The sequence below is a fragment of the Rhinolophus ferrumequinum genome, chromosome 21 (assembly GCF_004115265.2).
Source record: "Rhinolophus ferrumequinum isolate MPI-CBG mRhiFer1 chromosome 21, mRhiFer1_v1.p, whole genome shotgun sequence".
Taxonomy (NCBI): Eukaryota; Metazoa; Chordata; class Mammalia; order Chiroptera; family Rhinolophidae; genus Rhinolophus; species Rhinolophus ferrumequinum.
Window position 1 is genome coordinate 12,870,710 of NC_046304.1, and position 24,805 is coordinate 12,895,514.

The 24,805-nt window shown below is 34.8% G+C and overlaps 1 protein-coding gene across 2 annotated transcripts in view; it reads left to right on the plus strand.

Annotated features, from left to right (window-relative positions):
- RABEP1 (rabaptin, RAB GTPase binding effector protein 1) overlaps positions 1-24,805 on the plus strand; it is an 84,256-nt gene that overhangs the window by 22,027 nt on the left and 37,424 nt on the right. For both annotated transcript variants that reach the window (XM_033089441.1, XM_033089443.1), the window contains exons 2-5: positions 6,084-6,212; positions 19,215-19,418; positions 21,189-21,349; positions 24,046-24,165. In XM_033089441.1, the coding sequence (XP_032945332.1) occupies positions 6,084-6,212; positions 19,215-19,418; positions 21,189-21,349; positions 24,046-24,165 (614 nt within the window). The remainder of the gene's footprint in view (positions 1-6,083; positions 6,213-19,214; positions 19,419-21,188; positions 21,350-24,045; positions 24,166-24,805) is intronic.

Below are 24,805 nucleotides of genomic sequence, written 5' to 3' on the forward strand. Positions count from 1 at the left end.
AATTTTAATAAGACGTTTGACTAAGCTGTTATGAAATCATGGATAAGGTGAAGAAATGTAATTTGATACTAAAGATAGTTGGAATGAATTTGTAACTAACAGAATAATCTAATATGTCAATATCAACCTCCACCCGAGATCTCAGATGATGCACCAAAGGGCTCTATCATTAGTTCTAATTTAAAACTTTGTTTAAACAAAACAACCCCCCGAATCCCCAAACTCTGCAACATGGCTACATTTGCACCAGTTATAGGTTGGAGGAAGCCTTGGCTTAAGTGTAGTTCAAAGGAAAGGATTTAAGGATAGTGTTATTGGATAGATTGCCGTAATCTTATGGGCTAACAATGACAGTGTGGCAGTGTGGCCAAAAAAAGCTCGGGTATATTTACAGTACATTATTAAGAGTATAGCCCTCAGATATAATGTTTCTACTAGACTCTTTGCTGGTATTGTGTTAGGATCACATGTCTTATTTTATGTAGAACTTGACTACCTGTAGTATGTGAGGAGAGCAACTGAGATAATGATGAACTTAGAAATTATTAAAGGGTTAGGAAGTGTTTCATCTAAAGAAGAAAGGAGAGAGCAAGTGTAGGATGTCAGATATTAGAAAATTTCCTCTCTAAGTCTGTAGGGCAGAACTAAGATCTCTAAGGAAGCCAATTTAGGGTTGTGTTACTAAAAGTACATATTTCTAATAAATGACCAATTAGCCAAGGGAATGGACGTGGAGGAGGAGGATGTAAAGTCTCTGAACAGTGGAAGTGGCTGCCCCGTGAGGCAGGAAACTGAGTTATTATATTTATGTTCCTGTGGAAGCCATGCGATATTGTAGGAATGGAGTCCTGCATGAATTAGGAATCAGGGTTTGCAAACTATTTTTGACCTCTCTCCACAGTGAGAAACACATTTTTCATTGCACCCCATTATAAATGTGTGAGTACAGGTTTCCCTTGCCATATGAAAGTAGAATGTTCCTATGAAACCTTTTGTAAGCTGAAGTGGTGTAAAGTGAAGAGGCAATTACCATTAATTTATATGGAAAAAATTTTGAGTGTTCCCACACCCAAAAAATAACCTGCTAAATCATACCAAATAACATATAAAACCTAAAATAACACTAGCATATAGTAAAAGCAGTGCTACTCTCATTGCTCAGGGCACATGCTGCCTCTATAACGGCTCCTTGCAAAACAAGCACTGAACACTGTTTTCTCTTTTTGCCTTTTTTCCTAAAAGTGAAATTCCTTTGTGTTAGTGACAACAGTGCTAATGTAGACCTTCCATAAAAGCAGAACGACATAAGGCAAACTTACAAAAAGTGGGGGATACCTGTATCTGAAAATACAAATTTCATGAAATAACATATACACGTATTAAATATGTTGCTGATATTTTCTGTTATATTTCATTATTTTAAAAAGGCAGATTGCTAAACATTGTTGATTTAACAACTCACTCATCAATTGAGACTCAGTTTGAGATACACTGGACAAGAATAATCTAAAATTGTTTCAACACTGATCCTGTGATTGTTCTTATTGAAGTGATAAACAGAACTAAAAATTAGGCCCAGAAAATTCTATACTGCAAGTGCCTGGAGGTTATTAATTTTGGTCATAAATGTCTCTAGGGAGGTTGAAAATGAGAAAACATTCCTGTGCCCTTGGAATCTTCCCATCTCCACCCTTACCACCCCTCCAACTCCTCTCCCAAATCAGGCTTTTCCACTGTTTCTTTTCCCTATTTCTACTTTTACCCTTTTGAAGAATCTCTTATTACATAGTTTTTCATTATCTCATTTTTGCTCTGATTTTCTTTTGGGTGTCAGTATTTTTCCTGGATTCATAATAATGTCTTCAGGTAGTTAACATAAACACCTAATCTTTACATAAGAAATAATTGGTTTTCTTATTTGAAACCCGTCATCTTAAAAGTGTTGCCTTTTATCTGAAGCATATTGACATCTAATTGCTTTCAGAGAGTTGCAAAAGAGAAAAGTAAAAGACAAAATAAGATTTTTCACTTTGATTCACTGAAGGAAGGCTAAGAAGTTGTTCTGCGTAAACTTCTTTAACCAAATGTTATTCTGTTTTAAAATTGGTTCATCTCGGTAAGACAAGGTGAAAGGATGCAGTTTCTTCAAGTTGCTCAAGTCAGCTGTTTTGGGGATTATATAAAGTAAAATGGGATTATATAAAGTGAAGTGACAATTTTCTGTTGTACTAAAGAATTATGATTATCTTTGTGTTATGGAAAAAGTGATTCCCAAATGCCCTATTTATGCCATATCTATTTGTTCTAATATTGTAAAGTAATGTTAATCCAGTTACCCACATGTGGACTGCTATTTGTGATGCGTATTCTCTAGATTAGTAATCCCTGGGAGCCTCACCCACTTTCTCCTCTCCCCTTCTTCTCTGAGGCATGCTAAGTAAGTATGGATTTATTTACATGTTAGCCTAAACAAATCACAATTCAGTGGATAGATTTACTGCGAATAATCATTTTTAGTAATTTCTAAAAGAAGCTGGACATAATGAAGGTTTTTTTTTAATATTAATTTTTATTTTCATAGTGAGTTTTTAGAGCACAAAAAGAAGGCTACCTAGAAGGCCACTTCTGAAACAGAAGAAGAAATTACGTTTTTCAGAAAATTAATTATTTTAGTAAATTGTTTGTCCTGTGAAAATATATGTAGTTAAAAAAAAAAAGATTGTATATAGTATATGTACAAATATTTTAAGACCACGGAAGTAAATTATGTGCCCTTTTAATGAGCACCAAGATTGATATGGAGCAATAAGATAAAATTATAATAATAAATAAAATGAAGTACTTCATTACCTTTTAATTTAAATCCCATCAGTGTAATTTATTTTTTTCATTACTGTTTGATTCAGAGAGGCAGCCACTCGTATAATTTAGCATATTCTTTCCAGTCTTTTTCCTATATATTTTTTGCATAGCTCATATTGTTTGCATATAGTTTTGTATCTTGTTCTTTTTGATTAATATAATTTTTCTGGCCTGATACTATTCTGCTGGATGGATGTACCTACCACATTTAATAGTGTCATTTTAAAATACAAGTTAAGACTTCTGAGTTACAGGAACTGTTCAGATCTTTTGTTACAGTGGAATTATGTTCTGTTGTGTGTGGGTTTTTTTGTTTTTTTTGGTTTTTTTTGGCTTGAAATAGGTATTTTATTGGATCTTTAATATCTTTAAGCAAAAAGATTCTGATTGTAGTAATCTTTTGACCAAAACTGCTTTTTTCCTTCTCCCATTGCTTGTCTTACCAAATTTATTACAAATTTATTTAAATAGGTGCTAGCTATTATAGTACTAGGACACAGGTTGGGGGTTAAAAATACTTTAAAGTTATTATGTGGTCTCTCATTCATACCAAAATTAGGGAAGGAGATATACCTAAGAATTATTGAGTCTTCACTTATTTACCATGTTATTTTTTTCTTTTCTTTCTGTGTTGTTGCTTAATTCACGTATTTTGAATAGATGGTATATATAATAATTTTTCCCTTTGGAAAACCACTAAAAGTAGCCATTGCATAAGATAGTTTCCCCCTTTTTCTTATTATGCAAATAAAGGTAACAATAGAAGGCATGTGTGGAATGGTTAACAAAGGCTGGCGTACTAATAGCTGTCCACAGCTGAATTACAGAAGGCTTAATATTGTGGAAGGTTAACATTAACACTAATTAATTTGTCCGTGATGCTTTGAAGATACATGATCATAGGGAAGGGGATGAACTGGAAGTGTAAGCATGGGACTGAGTCAGAGTCATGAGTTTGGAAGTGACTTCTGTGGCTGTATACAAAGTCACTTGATCACTCTGCTTTTTCCCTTTACTTAAATAAATATTACTAATTTAATAATTATAGGTAACATTTATCAATTTTTCTATAAAGTGCTACTTTTTACGTAAACTATTAGCTAATTATTTTGAACTACTAGTCATCATGTTAGAAAATTATACAATATTTTGTGTGATGAGAGCTGTTTTCAGTTTGATTTGTAGTTGGAGGCTAATGCCCTAGGATGTGCCTGTTTGTAGACTCTCCTGCTGTCTTATGCAAGGTGAATTGATTTTTCTAGATCTAGCCGTAGAGGCATTCTGATCAAAAGCAGTTGTTTTGGCCTTTTCTGTATTGTAAAATTGCAGTATGTTAGAAGTACTTGAGGTGGATTTGAAATTTTTTTTATTAAAAGAAAAAAGGGAATAAAGGAGTTACTTGGTATATCCTCAAAGGGATCCTGAATCCTGGAATAGAAAACTGTCCTGAAGCCTGGAGAGAGGGGTGAGAGGGGTGTGGCCTGTGTCTGAGCTGGGAGTCAGAACAACACCCTTAATCTCGGCTGCAGTTTTAAAGGATGCATTTTAGTTTTTATTGATTCGTTAGCCTCCGTTTCTAAATATAAAATACAGTGTTGAAAGGTATTGGGGTGTGTGTGTGGGTGGAAGTAGGAGTGGGTGGTGGTGTGGTGGTTAGGGAAAAGTAAGAACGGAGGGATCTTGCTTTTCCTTCTTTTTTGATTCCCTAGAGCCCTTCCCTACCTCATGCAGTAATCAGTAGCTACCAGTAATATTAAAGAGTTAAGTGGAAAGCTTGTTTAATTTGTTTAACAGTTGTGATTGGACAATAAAAATACTAGAGAAATAAATAGCACAGAACAATTTTCCTTCATGATTTCAAATGTTAAATATGACAGAACTGCGCATTTCCCCTTTTCAGTGCATTCTCCATCCCTTTTTCTGCAAAGGTTATCAAATGTTCCAATGACCCAATGTCATTCTTTGCTTTGACCTAAAGACCCTAGTATGTGCTCCTCAAAACGACTCTTACCTTTAATGCCGCGGAACTCAAAGCAGCAGTCATTTCCTCTTCCTGCCCTGGATTGCATAGATACTGTTAGATCTGCTGTAGTGAGGCTTGTCTGAAGATGTCATGGAAATGAACTGGTTTTAGTTCATTATTATCAAAGGAGTCGTAGAGATCTTTGAAAAGCACATGCAAGAAATTAATGAGCCGTAATTCTGATGCTAATAGATAAATCATTGGTGTATTTTTCCAGTCTTTTTTCTACATACGATGAAGTCAGCTCTCAATTAAACTGGGGTAATGGGTTGGGGGAGAGGAGGGCCTTTCGAGATAATCTCAGATCATGGCCGAAATTCTAGGCAAATCATCATTCTGGGGTGGCTTGTAGTAGGAAACTGGGACCTCTGCTGGCCTAGGTAACTAGGCAGGGGCGTTAGTACTGATAGGTGTCCTCTGCAGGGATTAGGGCCGTAGCTTTGTGGCTGGGCTGTTATTGGGCAAAGGAGGAGGTCAAGGGTTAGACTCCTGGATGTCCCACTCCTCTCTCCAACCAGAAGAGCCTCTGGGTTTGGTCAGGATAGGCATTTGTTTAATGGCCAAATTGTAGAGCCCCTGCCCCTGAAGTAAATCCCTGCCATACCACAGTCAACACGAATCTAAAAACCAGATAATCGCCCAGTAACGGAGAGTTCATATAGAATGTAGAGTTCTGTATCCTTTCTACATAAAAGAGTTTTTGATTATGATTTCAGTATAATGGTACTGAATTGTCTTGAGATTGGAGGAGTAGTTCAGGCTGGTGTGGCTATCCTAATCAGGGAAATTGTTAGATTTTGCTTGTAACACTTGAGAGAAACAGTGCTAGCAAGATTGGCAGTGGGTTCATTTGTGGCATAAATAGCTCAAATAATCCAATAATTTAACACTTCCAGCAGTGGATTGACAGTCTGTGAGTTAGGCAAAGGGACTTAGAAGTTCTCTTGGGAAATTTGCCTATGTGATTCTCTGTATATATGCTGTTTCATTTACATGATTCATTCACAGTGTGTATACGTACTAAGTCTAACAGAAGTGTCTTTTAAAAAAAAATTAGAATTTCCTGACTGTATTGGATCTTCGGAAGAAGCTTGACTACTTGTTTCATTAGAAATGTGCAGCTGGAATACTAATTTATTCTTGTAACTTAATTTATAAATAAAAGTTATTATTTGTTAATTAATATCTTTTTTTCCAGTTTCTCTTCAGCAACGGGTAGCAGAATTGGAAAAAATTAATGCAGAATTTTTACGTGCACAGCAGCAGCTTGAGCAAGAATTTAATCAAAAGAGAGCAAAATTTAAAGAGTTGTATTTGGCTAAAGAGGGTAAGTTTATAAGTCTTCCCCTAACCCCTATACTGAAACTGCCTTAAAATGTCAAGTTTCTTGGTAATACAATGTTGTCGTTAAATAAACCTTGATTTTATTTGTACCTACGTTGTATAATAAAAGCCTGTTTAGAGGTAAGGATTAAGAATGGAATAGAAAAACAAAATGAGAAATACGTTATTAAGATTTGTCCTTGTCTTTTCACCTTAATGATGATATTTAACATAGTAGGCTGCCTGGTCCTGGGACAGGATTTTCAGTGCTCTTAACACTTGAGAGAGAGCCCCAGGCAAATCAGGACTGTTGGCATTTCAATAACAGCCTTAGCCACATTATATTAAAACTGATAGTTCATGGAATTTATCCAACAATTATTCAGTTATTTATTAATAGATATTTGTTTAATATTTGTTTAACGAGGCAGATATTGTGTCTAGGTGCTGGGTATACCAAAGGAGCAAGAGTCACGTGGTTCTTTAACTCATACAACTTGAACTCTAGTGAGGAAAACAGATATTAAGTAATTGTATGACATGCTTTTAAAAAGGGCAAATATATTAGAGCATATCATGAGGGACCTAATCTGAAGGATAAAGGAAAGGGTTTACATTTTGGGTATTAACCTTGGAAAATATGGATATGGTTTTCACAGCCCTCTAGTCCAATGGCTGTCAAACTTGAATAACATGGAGAAAAATCACCTGGAGAGCTCGTTAAAACACAGTGTGTTGGGGTGGGGCCCGAGAATTTGCATTTCTAGTAAGCTTGTAGGGGACTGCAATACTGCTAGTCCAAGGACCACAGTTTGAGAACCAGTGCTCTAGACTAGTGATCATCCAACTTTCAAATTTATGTACTCCATAAGGTATTTATATACACCCCTCACACCTTTTTAAAGTTGATGTTTAAAATTTTTTATTTTAAATTTAAAAGCTGTGAAGGATATTTAAATGAAAACTTTCCATTACCATCTGATTTAACAAAACAAATTAGTGAATAAGGTCTTTAGCAGACATTTTATATTTTTCCCTTCCTTCCTTGTATTGGATTTTCTTTTTTACATCTCCTTATAATATTATTCTTAAAGTGTATTTTTTAGAACACAAACTGGAATGTGCATCAGAATTTTACCTGCAGAATTTGTTGAAACAAAGATTGCTGGGCTCCACTCCCAGAGTTTCTGATTCACTATGTCTGTGGGATCCTGGAATTTGCATTTCCAGCAAGCAGGTGATGATGTTATTGATTCAGGCACCACAATTTGAGAACTATTGGCCTAAATAAAGTATTTAAAGAATATTTTGTGCTTAAGCTATTTAAAAAATTTTTGGTGAGACTTCTCTGCAACAAAAATATACATGTACAAATATATGGTGATGGAAGGAGAACTGTCTCTGGATGGTGAACACATAATGTGATATATAGATGATGTATTACAGAATTGTACACTTGAAACCTATGTAATTTTACTAACCATTGTCACCCCAATAAATTAAAAAAATTTTTTTTGAACCAAAAAGTATGCATGTAAATGTATTCTGTATTATCATTATAGATATTAAAAGTACACAATTGATCACATGATATTTTGCACATTTAAAAAATAATTATTAAAATGTAAAAATTACTGGAAATGCAAGTCTTATGAGTTATGTTGGGTCTTCCTCCCAATTAAGTCATTAACCTCTGGTTGAATATTATTTACTTCCAGAAGAAGATAAGTTTCAGGTTTTTTGTTTTAGTAAATAGATACAAGTGCTGAGAACCTTTGTTCTTATAAATAAGTAGATGAAAATAGAATTTTTTTACAAAATAGCAATTATTCCATTCACTTAACTCTTTCTAAATTGTATGTTAAATCACAAAGTGTTCTAGCCTCAGAAATATTTTTATTCTATTGGTTGACAACTCAGTTAGGTCTTCCTTCAATTTTGTTGAAAGTAGACTATCACCTCACTTGCCAAAAGATTTGTTACTCAGTTATTAGTCGTTCACTTTTTTATTACTGACGTTGATATTTTAAGTTATCCCTCTGATTTAATATAACAGAGGAGTTTTTATATAATGGCAGTGAACCATAGTAAAGTTCAGGATGGGTAAAAAGACTTTCCTTTGTTAAGTGGGAGAAGGATGTTAAGAAAAAGGAGGTGGGCAAGGAGAACCTGTATTTAAACAACCATTTGTTTTAGGAAAGAATATTTATGAAAGTTGAGGATCTAGACATTGATTCCTTTAAAACAACATGTTCCTATGAATCCCGTGGAAAATCTTTGCATACTCCCAGGGGTACATGTATGTATACTTTGAAAACCACTGCCGTGGAGTGGTATTATTCAGACTACAGGTTGTAACCCATTGATGGATAACAAAATTGAGGGGATTGTGACCAGCAATTAAAATAATAGGAATAAAATGGAAAACAAATAGCACCTTATACTTGGTAAGGTTAAGTAAGTATAGTTACACAAGTCTTTTTGTTTCAGTTAAATATATACATGTATGTATAGAGTTGTGATATATATATTTGTGTGTGTGTGTGTGTGTGTGTGTGTGTGTGTGTATTACTATTAGTTGTGGTCAAAGAAATTTGAAGGCCACTGTTCTATAGGATGGAAGGTTCTTAGGCCTCACAGAATTCAGCTCTGGCTTGGAAATATTTACTGACTGGAATATGGGATGGGGTTCTGTTTTCTGATGGCTTGCAGGAGGGCTGTTTCCTGTTTTATTTTGTTCCTTTATAGGCTGACAAGGAGATTGGGAAGCTAGTGTGCCTGGCTAGGCATGGTGGCACTCTGCAAGACACTGTGGAGGTTGGGTGAATGAGATTCGGTTTTTGTCTTCCTGAAAGGATAGTTAGTCTACGGGGGTAGATAATGCATTTGGCACAGTATCATCATTGTTTGAATATATGTGAAGTATTATGAGAAATAAGTTCTGTCCAGTTCTTCATTATGTTCAATGTGAATTTGTAAACCTCTCCTTTTTAAAATTTGTTTTAACCTTGAATTGGTGAGACCACTTCAGACTCTGCAATCGTATGTTGTCAAGATAACCTATAAAACCTTTAAAGTATATGTATAAGGTCATGGCAGTATTTCCTCTGATGACCAATTCAGACTCACTGTGATACTGGTTAGTGACATCCTTTTTTCCCTTCACCTCTCACACCAATAATCCCCTCTGCAGCTTTTTCTTTCTGTCTTTGTCTATTCAATAAATTCAAGTTAATCTTGTCCAAAGTTTGTTCATTTGCTTTGTTTTTTTCCTGTCCCCAAATAAAACTGTTAGGGTTTCTTTGTTTTCTTATTTTCTTTTTTGAAATGATAAAATTGACTTTTCTATAAAATTCTGAAGAAATGAAAATGACCAAGAATCTCTCATTTCTGAAGTACATTATCAATTACAGTTTCATATCTCTGAACTGAAACAGCTTGTAATGTGGATTCATTCACAAAACACACTTGGTATGTTAAAATTGCTTTGATACATCTAAACCCAGTAAATCTGTGTGTGTACTGTTTATCTACTGTTTGAAGTTCTCAGTGAACTTAATTGAAGCTGGCCATAAAGAACACTTAAGGTAACAAAAGTTCAAAAGGAATAATAATGTGGAACTTTTTGAGAGTTTTTGGTGTCTAAAGAAAATGCATAGTGTGTAAAAGGTAAATGTAGATTTAGTTTCTGATTGGCTGTTTGCCTATATATCATAATAAAAATCAAATTTAAAGGTGTCCTCTAAAGCAGCAACTTATATTATTGCATATACTGTACAGTATAAACCTAGTCGTTTATGACTGTCACAGGTCATAACAGTATAAGTCATTGTTTTGATGGGTTCAGCAGTCTTTGTTTTATCTCTCAGCAAACCGGGTCAAGGTAACCCCAGAAGTCCCAACGTTGGTATTTTTCCCGATAGAAACAGTTTTTGCTTTGGTGCTTTCACTTATTTGGAGAATAGCTGAAATGGAATTGCAGACAGTATTGAGGAATGATAATAAAAGAGATTACCTTTTGATTCCTCTTGCTGCCTGTTCCTACATTGGTACCCATTCTTTTCCCAGCCGATTTCAACTGGGAATGTTATAAATATTTCTGAAAGTTTTGTTGCTTTTCCGTTAAATTTGAAAAAAACTATTTACCTTTCAAAAATTATTTGATTTAGCTTTTTCCTTTAACCATCTTCACTACAAAGCTTTGACACTGCAGCAGTGTTTGTATTTTGTGTTTTGGCAATCCTCAATTTTGGGCAATGAGTAAGAGCCTATTACATGAGGCAGCAAACAAAGGCCATAGAGTTCTCAATTTGAAGGAAATAGAAATGGAATCACCAGAAGACCATGAAATTTTCTAGTGTTCGGAAAGATTTTGTACATGGTCATAATTTGTATAAAAGTCTGATGCTAACTAACTGATGCTAACTGAAGTCTGATGCTAACTAAAGTCTGATGCTAACTAACTGAGTTTCACTAGGTAAAATCTAGGTTTAGGGAGATATTTAGGGAGATAGAAACGCTTGGACATGAAAATAAAACGAGTATATTTAAAACTTTTTAAACCATTAGAAATCTTAGAAACACAATAAATAAATTGAAATAAGGTAAATAGATGGTTTAAACTGTAGACAAAGCTCAGAGATGTTAGTAAATTTGAAAAATGTATTGTGGAGTCCTCTCTCCCAGTGAGACACAGAGAAATCTCAAAGAGCAGTTGACATAGAGGACGAATTGAATCCTCAACACACATCTAACAAGAGTTCCAGGAGAAGAGAATGAAGGGAATAATAGAAAATATTTGAGGAAATAATAACTTCAGCATTAAGGAAAAAAAGTGAGTCCTTATCATAAATACTGAGTACCAAGCAAGGTAAATAATAGTAAATTCATACTTTGACACATCGTAAACTGGAACATCAAGAATGAAAAAATGTTGAAAGCTACCAGAGAGAAGAAACAATTATGTTGACAAGAGATACCACAAAAGCAAAATAGATGCCAGAAGACAATGAAACAAGATCTTTGAAGTGCAGAGAAAAAATAATCGTCAACCTAAAATTTTATATGCAAACTAAAATTTAAATTATTCAAGAGTAAAAGCAAAATAGATATTGCAAGCATGGAGAAAGGAGAGCATTTATCACCCACATAAATCACCAAATGAACTAGTAAAGATAACATTTGCAGAAAGAAAAGTAAACAGAAGGAATGGATAGGATATAAGAAACAGTACTAAGTATCTCAACTGATAAATCTGACTAAACACAAAACCAAACCTAGTTCACTATTTTTTTTTTAATAGAAGAAAGTGAAACAACTGAGGTAATAAGATTGGTGCTTAAAGGCAAAAAGCATTGAAGGGATGTAGAAGGCTATTACAATGAAAGAAACCATCTACCAAGAAAATGTAATAATCATGAACTTCTATGCACCTAACAAAATAGCCATGACACATCATGTGAAACAAAAAGTGATAGAACTATAAGGGAAATTGATAAATGCACACATAGGAGATGTTTAACATTATATCAATTGCTAGATCAAGCAATAAGTAAAGATATAATCGCTTTCAGCAACAGAATTTTAAAAAGCTTGATCTCTGAGAAATTCTGTACCCAAGAAATAGAAAATACGCGTACGCATTCCTTTTTTACAGTAGTTCTGCATCTGCAATTTTGCTTTCTGCAGTTTCAGTTATGCAGTCAACTGTAGTCTGAAAATATTAAATGGAAAATTCCAGAAATAAAAAAAATCATGTTTTAAGTTGTATGTGGTTCTGAGTAAGTAGCATGATGAAATCTTGCACTGCCCTGCTTCATCCCTCCCAGGATGTGAATGATCCCTTTGTCCAATGTATCCATGCCCATTAGTTACTTAGTAGCTGTCTTGGTTACCAGATTAACTGTCAAGATATCACAGTGATTGTGTTCAAGTAACCCTTATTTTACTTAATAATGGCCCCAAAGCACAAGAGTAGTGATGCTTGGTAATTCAGGTATGCCAAAGAGAAGCCGTAAAGTGCTTTCTTTAAGTGAAAAGATATGTATGTATGGAAAAAAAACAGTATATGCAGGATTTGGTACTATCCGCAGTTTCAGGCATCCACTGGAGGTCTTGGAATGTATCCCCTGCATATAAGGGGGGAGACTTCTGTATATTAAACAATGAACGCTTAAAAAATTGTCTACATTTCAAAGGAAGACTGAGCATATTCAAAATCAGTCTACTCACCATGTTTTCTTACCAAATGCAATTAGATTTTAACAATTAAGTATTTTTTTTCCAAAAGTTTGGAAACTAAAAATATATTCCTATTTCTCATAAGTTAAAGAGGAAATCGCAATGGAGATTTGCAAAGTACTTAGCATACAATGAATATGCTTGTGGGGTGCAGTTAAAACAGTACTTTGAGGGTAAGTTTATAAGTTTAAATGCATTTTTTTTTTAAAGATTTTATTGGGGAAGTGGAACAGGACTTTATTGGGGAACAGTGTGTACTTCCGGGACTTTTCCAAGTCAAGTTGTTGTCCTTTCAGTCTTAGTTGTGGAGGGCGCAGCTCAGCTCCAGGTCCAGTTGCCGTTGTTAGTTGTAGGGGGCGCAGCCCACCATCCTTTGTGGGAGTCGAGCAGTCAAACAGGGCAACCTTGTTGAGAGAAGGTGCTCCAACGAACTGAGCCATCCGGCCACCCTGGAGCTGGGCGGCAGCTCATTAACTTCATTCTAGTTGCGGAGGGCGCAGCTCGCTGGCTCATGTGGGAATCGAACTGGCAGCCCCGTTGCCCAGAGCTCGCGCTCTAACCAACTGAGCCACCCATTTGCCCCTAAATGCATTTGTTAAAAGACACGAGATCAAAAATAAATGATCTAATTGTTCAACTCCAGAAGATAGAAAAAGAGTGAACTTAAAGAAAGAAAATAATAATAGAGATTAATGAAATAGAAAACAAAGTAACAGTTAAAATCAAAAGCACATCTTTTGGAAAAAAACTAATGAGAAAATAAAAAGATTATGCAGTAGCAATGTAACAGCATAAGAGTACTGTGTATGTCTAGGCCAATAAATTTGGAAATTTACGTGAAATGAGTAATTTCCCAGGAAATATGAATTAACAAAAGTACCTTAGAAAACCTGAATAAACCATAACCATAAGAGAAACTGAATCAATAAACAGAATTCTTATTTACACAAGATTCCACAGGCATAGATTTTATAGACAAATTTTGTTAAAACTTCAAGGAACATTTGTTCCTATCTTTTGTATACTATGTCAGAAACAAAAAAGTCATCCAGTTTATTTTGTGGGATTAATTTAACCTTGATACCTAAACAAGAAGCACTAATACTAGCATACCAATAAACCAATCTCATTTATGACCATAGAGATTAAAATCCTAAATAAAATTGACTTCTGTAGAGTATATAAAAATAGTATACTATGACCATGTGTATTAGGAATGCAACGAGAGTTTAACTTTAGAACATCTATTGATGTAACTCACTAAGTTAACAAATGAGAAAAAACAGAAAGGACAATCAATAAAATTGAACACCCTTTAATAATACCAGTTCATTCTAGTTTTTAGCAAACTAGTAATTGAGGGGACCTGCTTTAGCCTATGAAAATGTTTCTATTAGAAACCGATAGCATATATTATACTTAATGGGAAACAAGACAAAAAGGCCTATTATTAGTATTGTAATTCGTTTTGTACTATAGGGTCTCCTAGCCAATGCAATAAAATTTAAAAAAAAAGTTATAAAATTTGGAAAGTTAAGGATAGTTTTGTTTCTGTGTAGAGACTAGATGACTATCATAGAGGAACCAAGACAGTCTACATTATTAGAACTAAAGAGGGTTATCAACATTGTTGGAATAAAGATTAATAAAGAAGAATCAATAATGTTTCTTTGTAACAACTAATTATTGAAGTAACAAGAAAAAGAAATCCTGAAGCAAATAAAATAAGACAAAAGAAAAAAATCAGAACCCTTAGTCACTTGGGAATAAATCTAACCAAGGATGTATATAAAACCTTTATAAAGGAACATTATAAAATAGTATTGAAGGACATACAAGAAACACCTTAATTAAATGGAATGAGATACCGTGTTTCCCCGAAAATAAGACCTAGCCGGACCATCAGCTCTAATGCGTCTTTTGGAGCAAAGATTAATATTAAGATCTGGTATTATATTATACCCAGATAGTATATTATTATACCCGGTCTTATATAAGACCCGGTCTTATATTAATTTTTGCTCCAAAAGACGCATCAGAGCTGATGGTCTGGCTAGGTCTTATTTTCAGGGAAACACGGTACCATGTTCATAGGTGGAAAGACTCAATCTCAAAGATGCCAACTCTTCAGTTAATCTATAAATTTAGAGCAATTTGAATTAAAATCTCAGTTTTTTTTTTCCCTTATGGGTCTTCCAAAGTATCTTTGTGTAAGGAAGAACAAGATCAAGATGGTGACCATTATATTGAACTACCAATTTATAGAAAATACAAAGAACAAAGTAACAAGTTCAACAATATTACAGGAATGCAATTAGCAAAATCCAGACTCTGAGAAGCTCTACAAGAAACTTAGCTTCCTCAACTAACAAATAAATTGCAAGGTAAAAAGATGGAGGGGAAACCTATAGACTAAAAGAGACTTAAAATACATTACAACTAGCTATAATGTATGGACCTTATTTGGATTCTGATTCAAAGAGCTAAACTATTTTTAAAAATTTAGACAACTGGAAATTTCAACACTGGATGTTTTATGATACTCCGGTATTGTAAAAAATTTTCAGATGTGAAATGAGCCAGTCAGAAAAAGGCAAATAATGTATGATTCCACTTAATGAGGTATCTAGACTAATTAAACTAATTGAAAAAAGAAAGTAGAAAGTAGAAGAGGCTTGGAGAAGGGGGAAGTAGGGAGTTGTTTAATGGATATACCGTATTTTGCCATGTATAAATGTGTTCCTGTGTATAATGTTAACCCACGTTTTTCGTCCAAAGTTCCAGAGAAAAAAATCTTTCATTTTAATTATTATTTTTTTAATTAAGATTTTATGGGGGAAGGGAAACAGGACTTTATTGGGGACCAGTGTGTACTTCCAGGACTTTTCCAAGTCAAGTTGTTGTCCTTTCAATCTTAGTTGTGGAGGGCGCAGTTCAGCTCCAGGTCCAGTTGCCGCATTCCTTGCGGGAATTGAGGAGTCGAACTGGCAACCTTGTGGTTGAGAGCCCGCGCTCCAACCAACTGAGCCATCCGGCTGTCCCCCAGGAGCTGAGCGGCAGCTCATTGACTTCATTCTAGTGGAGGGCGCAGCGCCCTGGCCCATGTTGGAATCGAACTGGCAGCCCCGTTGCCCAGAGCTCGCGCTCTAACCAACTGAGCCACCCGTCCGCCCCCGTTTTAATTCAAATTTTTATTTGTTTACATTTAGGTATTTGTTTTTTGTATTATAAAGGAATTGTAGCATTTTTAAAAACATATTATGGTACAAGAAATTTTATGTAACAAACAAAACACAGGAACAGATACAAGGTACAAGAAGTTTTATGTACCGGTAACAAATTTACAATATTTACCACATCACAGAAGGCCAAGAACTCTTCATTGTTGCAAGTTCGTCATAAGTTCAACAAAACTGATTATCGTATTCCAGGATATTATTTTGCATACAGGTATCATTATTGATTTCTAGAGTTACACTTTTAACTCATAAGTATAAATAAAAGAATTAAAAACATATATAGATGCGGAATTAGTACTACCCATGTATAATAGACATCCTTATTTTTCCCTCACAAATTTGGGCCAAAAAGTGCACATTATACATAGCAAAATATGATAGTTTGTTTTGTAAGATGAAAAGTTCTGGAGCTTGTACAGCAATGTGAATAACTTAACACCACTGAACTGTATATTTACAGTTCAGTGGTGTTAAGATGGCACATTTTATGTGTATTTTTAAGAAATGGTCCTTTTAGAGATACATACTGAAATATTTATGGGTAAATAGTAAGTTTGAGAGTTCTACTTCTGGCATGATAATGTGAGGAGCTCCCATAGACCCACTCCCCAGCAAAACCAGTGAAAATTATTTTTAAAAACCACCATTTAAAGTCTCTAGAAGTGGTCCTAAGGCATACAGAAAATGAGACATTTCTTCAAGAAAATCTACTAAATCTTGGTAAAAATAGAGTCTGTGGCATTTGATTGATGAAGTACTCCCTTCCTCTCCCCTCCGATCTTGGTGTGATAGAAACTGCAGTCCAGGCAGATGATGCTAGGAATACAGGTCTGCCTCTCTCCCCAGCTCACAGTTGAGGGCTACAGAATCATTACCCACCTACCCCCCACACCTGTCATGGCGGCAAAGTTTCAGTTGAGTGTGGCCAAGAGGTCTAGAGGTCTTTTCTTCCACCCAGCGCCCACTCTTAGGACAGAGAATCTACCTTGGTTGTGGTATACTCAAAATTCTGATAGCTCTTGCCCTAGCTTGTTTGTAGGGTGGAGATTCCATGCTGGGAGAAGCAAGTCAAGAAGACCAGAGCCTACCACTCCATCTCCCCCACTCAGCGCCCTGTTCCTAAAGCAGATATGTCACTCAGAGAGATGAGCACCAGCAGTTAAGTGGCGTTTGACAGATGCATGTGGTCAGGAAAAGAGACACTCAGAAGGGATCCCTACAAAAACTCATCGTCGAGTGACTGCATATGCCCAAGGCTGTGCCATCTGAGGAGCAACGTCAGTGGCTACACAGTGTGTGTGTGTGGGGGGCGGGGGGGACAGAAATAGGCTTTATTAAAATAATCCAGCCAACCACGAAACAAATACACAGCAGACAACAGTAACAAGCCAGAAAGGGGGTGGTGATGAACTAGAGTTACTGCAATATATTATCAAAAATCTCATTTTCAACAAAATAGTTTAGGAGAGATGAAATAAACCAGAAAAACCCATACAAAGGAAAAAAAGCTCACAGTGCCTGTGAGGGTGACCAGATGTCAGATTTAACAGATGGATTTCAAAGTAGTCATAAATATGTTCAAAGAACTGAAGAAAACCATCTTAAAAGAAGTAAAGTGTGATGATGTTTTATCAAATAGAGAATATCAATAAAGAAATTGTAACAATCAAATGGACACTCTGGAGTTGAAAAGTACAATAATCAAAATGAAAAATTCAGTATAGGGGCTCAACAGTGGATTTGAACTGGCAGAAGAATTCGTTAACTTGAAGACAGGTCACTTAACATTATCAAGTCTGGGGGGCGGCCAGTTGGCTCAATTGGTTAGAACACAGTGCTCATTACACCAAGGTCCCCGGTTCCATTCCCACATGGGCCAGTGAACTGCGACCTGCATAACTTGATTGAAAATGACTTGGAGCTGAGATGCGCCCTCCACAACTAGATTGAAAAGAACGACTTGACTTGCCAACTAGGTTAAAAAAAAAAACGACTTGACTTGGAGCTGATGGGTCCTGGAAAAACGCAGTTTCCCAATATTCCCAATTTAAAAAAAAATCCAGTCTGAAGAGCCGAAAGAAAATAGAAAACGGATCAGAGCCTCAGAAATGTGAAATATTATTAAGTGTGCGAACATACCCGTATGTATAATGGGAGTGCCAGGAGGAGAGGTGAGAGAAACAAAATATTTGAAGAGATAATGGCTGAAAGGTTCCCAAATTTGATGAGACCTACACATTGCACTCCCGGTAGGATAGAGATGTGTAGATACAGATAATGCACGTAACACACACACACACACACACACACACACACACACACCCCACATAGTAAAAATCCTAAAATAAGCCAGAAAAAAAAAAAAAGCGGACTTCTCATTGGAAACAATGGAGGCCAGAAAGCAGTGGGATGGCTTTTAAAATGCTCAAAGATAAAAAACAAAACAAAATCCTGTTAACCAAGAATCCTACGCCCAGCAAAAACATCTTTCCAAGATGAAGGTGAAATAAAGACATCCTCAGGTAAACAAACACTGAGCGAATTTTTCCTGGCAGACTTCTTACAAGAAATACTAAAGGAAATTCTTCAGCTGAAAGCAAGTGATTCCAGACAGTAATTTGAATTCAAATGAAAAAAACAATGTCCTCAGTAAATGTAATTGTGTAATTATAACAGTATAAATAAATACTTCTTAATGGATTTAAAAGCAGTTCTATAAACCAATATGTATATTATGGTCTTATTGGGTCCTATGGAAATACGGATCAGCAGCACCAGATAGTAATTGCAACCCATAGAAGCAAGTGAATAAAGCCAGAAATGATAAATGTGATGGTTAATATAACACAGGCTATTAATTATACACTAGGCTTTCTTTCTCCTCTCAGGTTTTTTAAAACAATTACATGAAATAGTAATTATAGCAATGTATGGTTGAGTTTATAACATGCATAGATGGCAATGTATATCACAGTAATAGCATACGTAGATGTGGGGAAAGGGAATAGAGCTACAGAGGAGTAACATTTCTATACCCGCACACCTCAGAGATGTTGCACGTTCAGTTCCAGACCATTGTGATAAACCGAATATCAAAATAAAGTGAGTCGTCTTTTTGCTGGTGTGTGTGTGTGTGTGTGTAGGGGTCTTTAGTTTGTGAAAAACACAACATCTTGAAGCACAATAAAGCAAAGTGCAATAAAGTGAGGTATGTGGAATGGAGGCCAGAGAGGTTAAAAGTAAACTCATTTAGCCAATAGGTGAAAGAGCTTAAATTGAGCTCTAAAACTATGGCCTTCATCCCTATTTGTTTAGATAGTTAATATTAATGGATTTGTGATACCCAGCATATCTTACATCTTACCTTTAATTAAAATGGTTTCATTGTCTAACTTAACATTTTAAAATTAAATGCTTAACTTCTTCATAACACTGTTAACGTTATAAATATAATGTTTTGTTTCTTTGGAATGTTAGCCTGATAAAAGTGAATGCCTCATTAATGGAGTCTTTTACTTTTTTCCCAGAGGATCTGAAGAGGCAAAGTGCAGTGTTACAAGCTGCACAGGATGATTTGGGACACCTTCGAACACAGCTCTGGGAAGCCCAGGCAGAGATGGAGAATATTAAGGCCATTGCCACAGTCTCTGAGAATACCAAGCAAGAAGCTATAGATGAAGTGAAAAGACAGTGGAGAGAAGAAGTTGCTTCACTTCAGGCTGTTATGAAAGGTAAAGATAAAGAAAGATTTGTGTTATGATTTTCTAAGATAACTGATTGTGATGATTGAGAACATTTTCAGAGGGTCTTAAAATATACCCTGAGTTTTGTTTGTGGCTTTCTGTATTACCATCTTCAAGGTATCATTTTCCAAATAAAAGGGAAGCCAATAATATTGTATATGGGTATATCATCTGTATTTTTAATTTAATATGGAGAATAATAAGAGTGTTACAGAGATATTGCATTAAATGAGAACTATAGTTCATCATGAGGTTTAAAGCAGGGCTTTTAAATGGATTTTTTTTATAAGAGTCAGGCAAGTAATATTAATAAAGCTGTGTGGGTACAGAGAGTATGTAGAGCTGGAGAAACCTCCCATGCAAAAAGTTACTATTTATACTTATTAATTCCAGCTAATTATTGCCCATCTAGTACAGTGTTGCCATATCTTTCACATTTTTAAGAAAAATTTGGATTTTTATGTAACACCTTCACTGCAATCTATGACGTAGAATGGGCTATGGGTTAGAATAGGCTTTATGGGCTGCCAGCTTGTCCAAGGAAGAGTAGTGGTTTAATTTCTCTCTAATGTTGGTACCAGTGCTGAATTATTTCCTGCATTTCTGAGAAGATAATGAAATGAAGTCAGTTGCCTCCTGAATATTTTGGTTCCTGGAATTTGTTTAGTTAATATTATAAGTGTGAAATAGTGGTGACTTTATTTTTTCCGTCTTAGCATTTGGGTGTCTTTTTTTGCTTTAGTGCTCTTGGGAAAAAGTTGGTAAGACTAGCCCTATTTCTCAGTTTGTGGCTATCATGTAGGAATGACTCTGAACCTCTGTGACAATACTGAGTACAGTAGCTTACATAAATAGGAGTTTATTTTATTCACAGAAGAAGATATCCACAGGTAGGTAATCCAGAGCTGGTTACAGTGGTTCCACGATGTCCCCAGTGTTCTTGGTCCTTCAATCCTTCTGTTCCTTCATCCTTAGTATGTAGTTTTCAACTTCATTTTGCCTCATGGCTGAAAAATGGCTGCTCCTTCAGGCTGCCTCAGAAAAGCAAAACTTTGCTAGAAATATCCAGCATACATCCCCCCCCAAACACACACACTTAATTGAGGTATGTGGTTACATATAACTGGAAAATCTAGTTTTTAAGTTGGGCCATTGACTTCCTGGACAAAATTGGGGTTTTGTTAGTAAGGAAGAAGGAGCAGTGGAAATTAATGGGCAACCATCGGTGTTTATCACATAATGTTTTCAGATTGTATTACAAATGAAGCCATTTTATAAAGACTATCGAATTTATTTCAATTCAGAATCTTGGGTTATAGTAAAATATTCCAGAAATACATCCTTTTTTCTCATACTTGCAGGTAGTTGGAGTGGGGTGACATGTTGTATTTGACTTAGGAGCCATAGCGTAGTATCTGAGAACCGAGTTTTGGAGTGGCCTTAGGTTTGAATTGCAGCTCTGCTTTTGGGTTATGAAACATTGGCGAGGGCACTTAACCTTTTCTCAACTTTCCTTATCTGTAAAATAACATATGACACAGGTTTATTTGAAGATTAGAAATGATTTAAAGCCCTTAGCAAAATTTCTACACATAATAAGAACTAGAAATGTTAGTTTAGTGGGGTTTTTTTAGTGAATTAAAAGATTTCCAGAAATTAGGCAAAAGCTCTTTATATAACTACTTTTTAAATTTTAGTGTGCCAGACATTTTTTTTTTCAGAATGCTTAGACGTGAAATATTTGGTGATGTTTTGTAGAAACAGTTCGTGACTATGAGCACCAGTTCCACCTTAGGCTGGAGCAGGAGCGAACACAGTGGGCACAGTATCGAGAATCCGCAGAGAGGGAAATAGCTGATTTGAGGAGAAGGCTGTCTGAAGGTCAAGAGGAGGAAAATTTAGAAAATGAAATGAAAAAGGTATGAAGGAATGTATTCATCTGTAGAAATATTTAAAATCCAAATGCAAGATGCTTTAATATTATTGTGGTAATAGAAGTTGTATTTTCATGTTTTCTGTTAGAGGAATTATTTGGACACAGACCTAACTATAATACTAGATAATTTGATGCCATTCCCCCATATATTTGTATAGGAAACTCCCTCACCTTCTTCAGATCTTTGACCAAAAGTCTCTGCCTCATGAGGCCTATCCTGACCTTCCCATTTAACACTGCAGCCTGCCCATCTCCTTCCCCCGCCTACCACAACTCTGCTGATCACCCTTATGCTATTCTAATTTTTCTGTTTCCACAGCACATATTTCCTTATAATATCCAGTGTTCAGCTATTTATCATGTTTAATGTTTGCTGCCTTTTTCTCCTTGCTAGAATGTAAGCTCCACGAGGGCAGGAGTCTTGTTTATTTCTGTATCCTCAATGCTTAGAACAGTGTCTAGAACGTAGGTGCTCAATAAATGTTTGTTGAATGAGTGTTGTTGCTTGGTGCTTTAGTTTCTGGTTTTATTTCTTTCTCAATATACCTTGGTTCCTGTGTGATGAATGTACTGCATATTGTGCTTGAACATATTACTATAAGATGCCTGAACATAGACCAACTAAATATAAGGTGAAATATGTTATCTTTGAGAAAATTTAAAAAGCTTTATGGCCAGTTTGATTATATAAACTTTTACATTACTAAATTGTGTGTGTGTGTGTGTGTGTGTGTGTGTGTGTGTGTGTATACGTACTTGTATATATATTATATTTAAAATCACATATTATAGAAAATAATAATTAGAATTTGATTTTTCTTTTCAATGGGATTAATCATAGTCTCAGATTCCTAATTCTTGCTCCATACAAGGACTACTTTCATGGTTATTTAGTTTTTTAAAATAATGTAAAAATCTGAGAACCCAACACTCAAAAGTTTGAATCTTGAGGAATAGTTTTTTCCATTCTCTCATTTTAGGAAAAGATTTTAATTCAGAATCTTCATGAGGATCTGACAATGTCTTCATCATCACTAGCGTCACTTAGTCATCTAACAATAGACAACCTTCATTTCTCTCAAGTTGAGATGAATTCATATTTGATGCTGCCATTGGAAATTTTATTCCTAGCTACAGCTACCCATTCACATGAGGATAGTTGTTTTTTCCACTTTTCTAATATATTCACATTCATGATTTCCACAATCTGCTATTTTTTGTCATTTTAAAAATTTTTAAAATAAATTTTATTTTTTAGAATAGTTTTTGATCTACAAAAAAAGTGAATACCGTACAGAGTTCCCATATACTCCACACCGTTTCCCCTATTGTTGACATCATATGTTAGTATGGTGCATTTGTCACAATAAACCAGTATTGATTTATTATTAACTGAAGTCCATTATTTGTATTCAGATTTCATTAATTTTTACCTAATGTTCTTTTGTCTGTTCAGGCTCTCATCCAGGATACCACATTACATTTAGTCATGTCTCTAGGCTCCTCTTGGCTGTGACAGTTTCTCAGATTTTCTTTGTTTTTAATGACCTTCCTGTCATTTAAAAATATTATCTTATAAAAGTTTGTTTATAATGTTATGCAGCACTTAGAATTGTGAGGTCATCTTTGCATTAATAAATAGTTCCATTAATTCTTTGCGTTTTCCCTCCTATTTGCTTTCCTGCTCTTTTTTATCAGCAGACTTCTGTAAGGATACCAAATTAATCTTGACTGAAGATATTTTAAAATCATGTCTTTTCCAAACAGGACTTAGTGCAAAATAAAATAAATGATGAAATGACTTTGTAAGGACTGGAAAACAAAGTGAATCTCTCTTGTGTGAGAGGTTTGTTATTTTAGGGAAAATCTTCACTCACATTTGATATTTTCCCTATCATGAAGAATTTAGGATAAGCTTGAGCTCATTTAAATTTAGTGAATAAGGTGAATTTTCATTTTTACTATAAGGAAACAAGCCAATTTTTTGAGTCTGCCTTTGTTTCAGTTGTGTGTGTGTGTGTGTGTGTGTGTGTGTGTATAAATAAAATGAAAATTAATTTTCTCACCAGTTTAAGAGTTTATGGATGTTGTTTCTTTTTAATCCATGTTTTTGAGAATGAAGGATGGAAAACAATGTGATAATTTTAGGGGTCATCTTTGGGTTTGTTTTATTTAAATATCAAAAATAAATTCATATTTAAATTGTCTGTTTAAATAACTGGATGGAAGCCTTTTTATAGCAATGTAATTTTCTAATATTTTAGCAAATACATTGTTCTGTTTTTTAATGTTTAAAAAAGTGTTTTCAATATTCATAAGAAATTATGGTTTCATTAATTTAGTAACCAGATTTTAAAAAAGTATTTAATATGTGTATTTCCTTTTATGCATAGGATATTTTCCAACTCAATTACTCAATTAATTCAAAAGTCAATTGTCATAGTGAATCTATTTTCCTATTTAATCCCAAATTCTAAGTGGAATATTTGTGAAAACTATTATGATTTGACATTCAAAGTAATGCAACATTTAAACTTGGACATGGTTCAGTTTTGTGAGTGTTAATACAGTGTCTGGTAGACTTATATGTTACACTAATTTTAATAAGTGGGTGGATCAGAGTTTCTTAGAAAAGCAATAAATCAGTAAGTTGCAGTATTCCATTCTTTTTAACCTTAGGCCCAAGAGGATGCTGAAAAACTTCGGTCTGTTGTGATGCCCATGGAGAAGGAAATTGCAGCTTTAAAAGATAAACTGACAGAAGCTGAAGACAAGATTAAAGAGTTGGAGGCCTCAAAGGTTGTGAAACATTGTAATCCATTTGCTTGAAATCCAAGATTCTCCCCTAATGTCTTGGGCAAAATTAGAATCACTAAGGGTGGTAAAAACTGTAATTTAGACTATGTATCTTAAGAATCTTGCTTTATTTAAAATGCAAAAAAATGCTTAGAGATGATTTTGTCTTTTGTAATATTATAAATAATCACAGTAGTGACGCTTGTGCTGCTTTGTTACAAAGTTGGTATTTATTTTCTTATCAGAATGAGACCGGATCTCATGCATTTTGTTATCAAGGAAAATAAGCTGTTCAAAGTTGACTTTGTTTGATCAAGCCAGTCCCAGAATTGATCTTTTAGAGATGATGTAGTTATAAGTTGGCTGGATTTGTTGTCCATAAAGACATAGAAGAAATACAAAGGGAGTGTGGAAGATTTTAATAACTAATTTAAAAAAAGTAGAGAAGAAACAAAAAATAAGAAAAAAGATAGTAAACAGAAGCACAACATAGGAATGTAGAAATAAATGTAGGAAGGTAGAAATGTGAATGTATCAGTAATCCTAATAAATGTAAACTGATAAATCATATACTGAAAGAGATTGGATTTTAAAAAAATCTAACTTTATATTGCTTATAAGAGATATACTTAAAATGAAACTT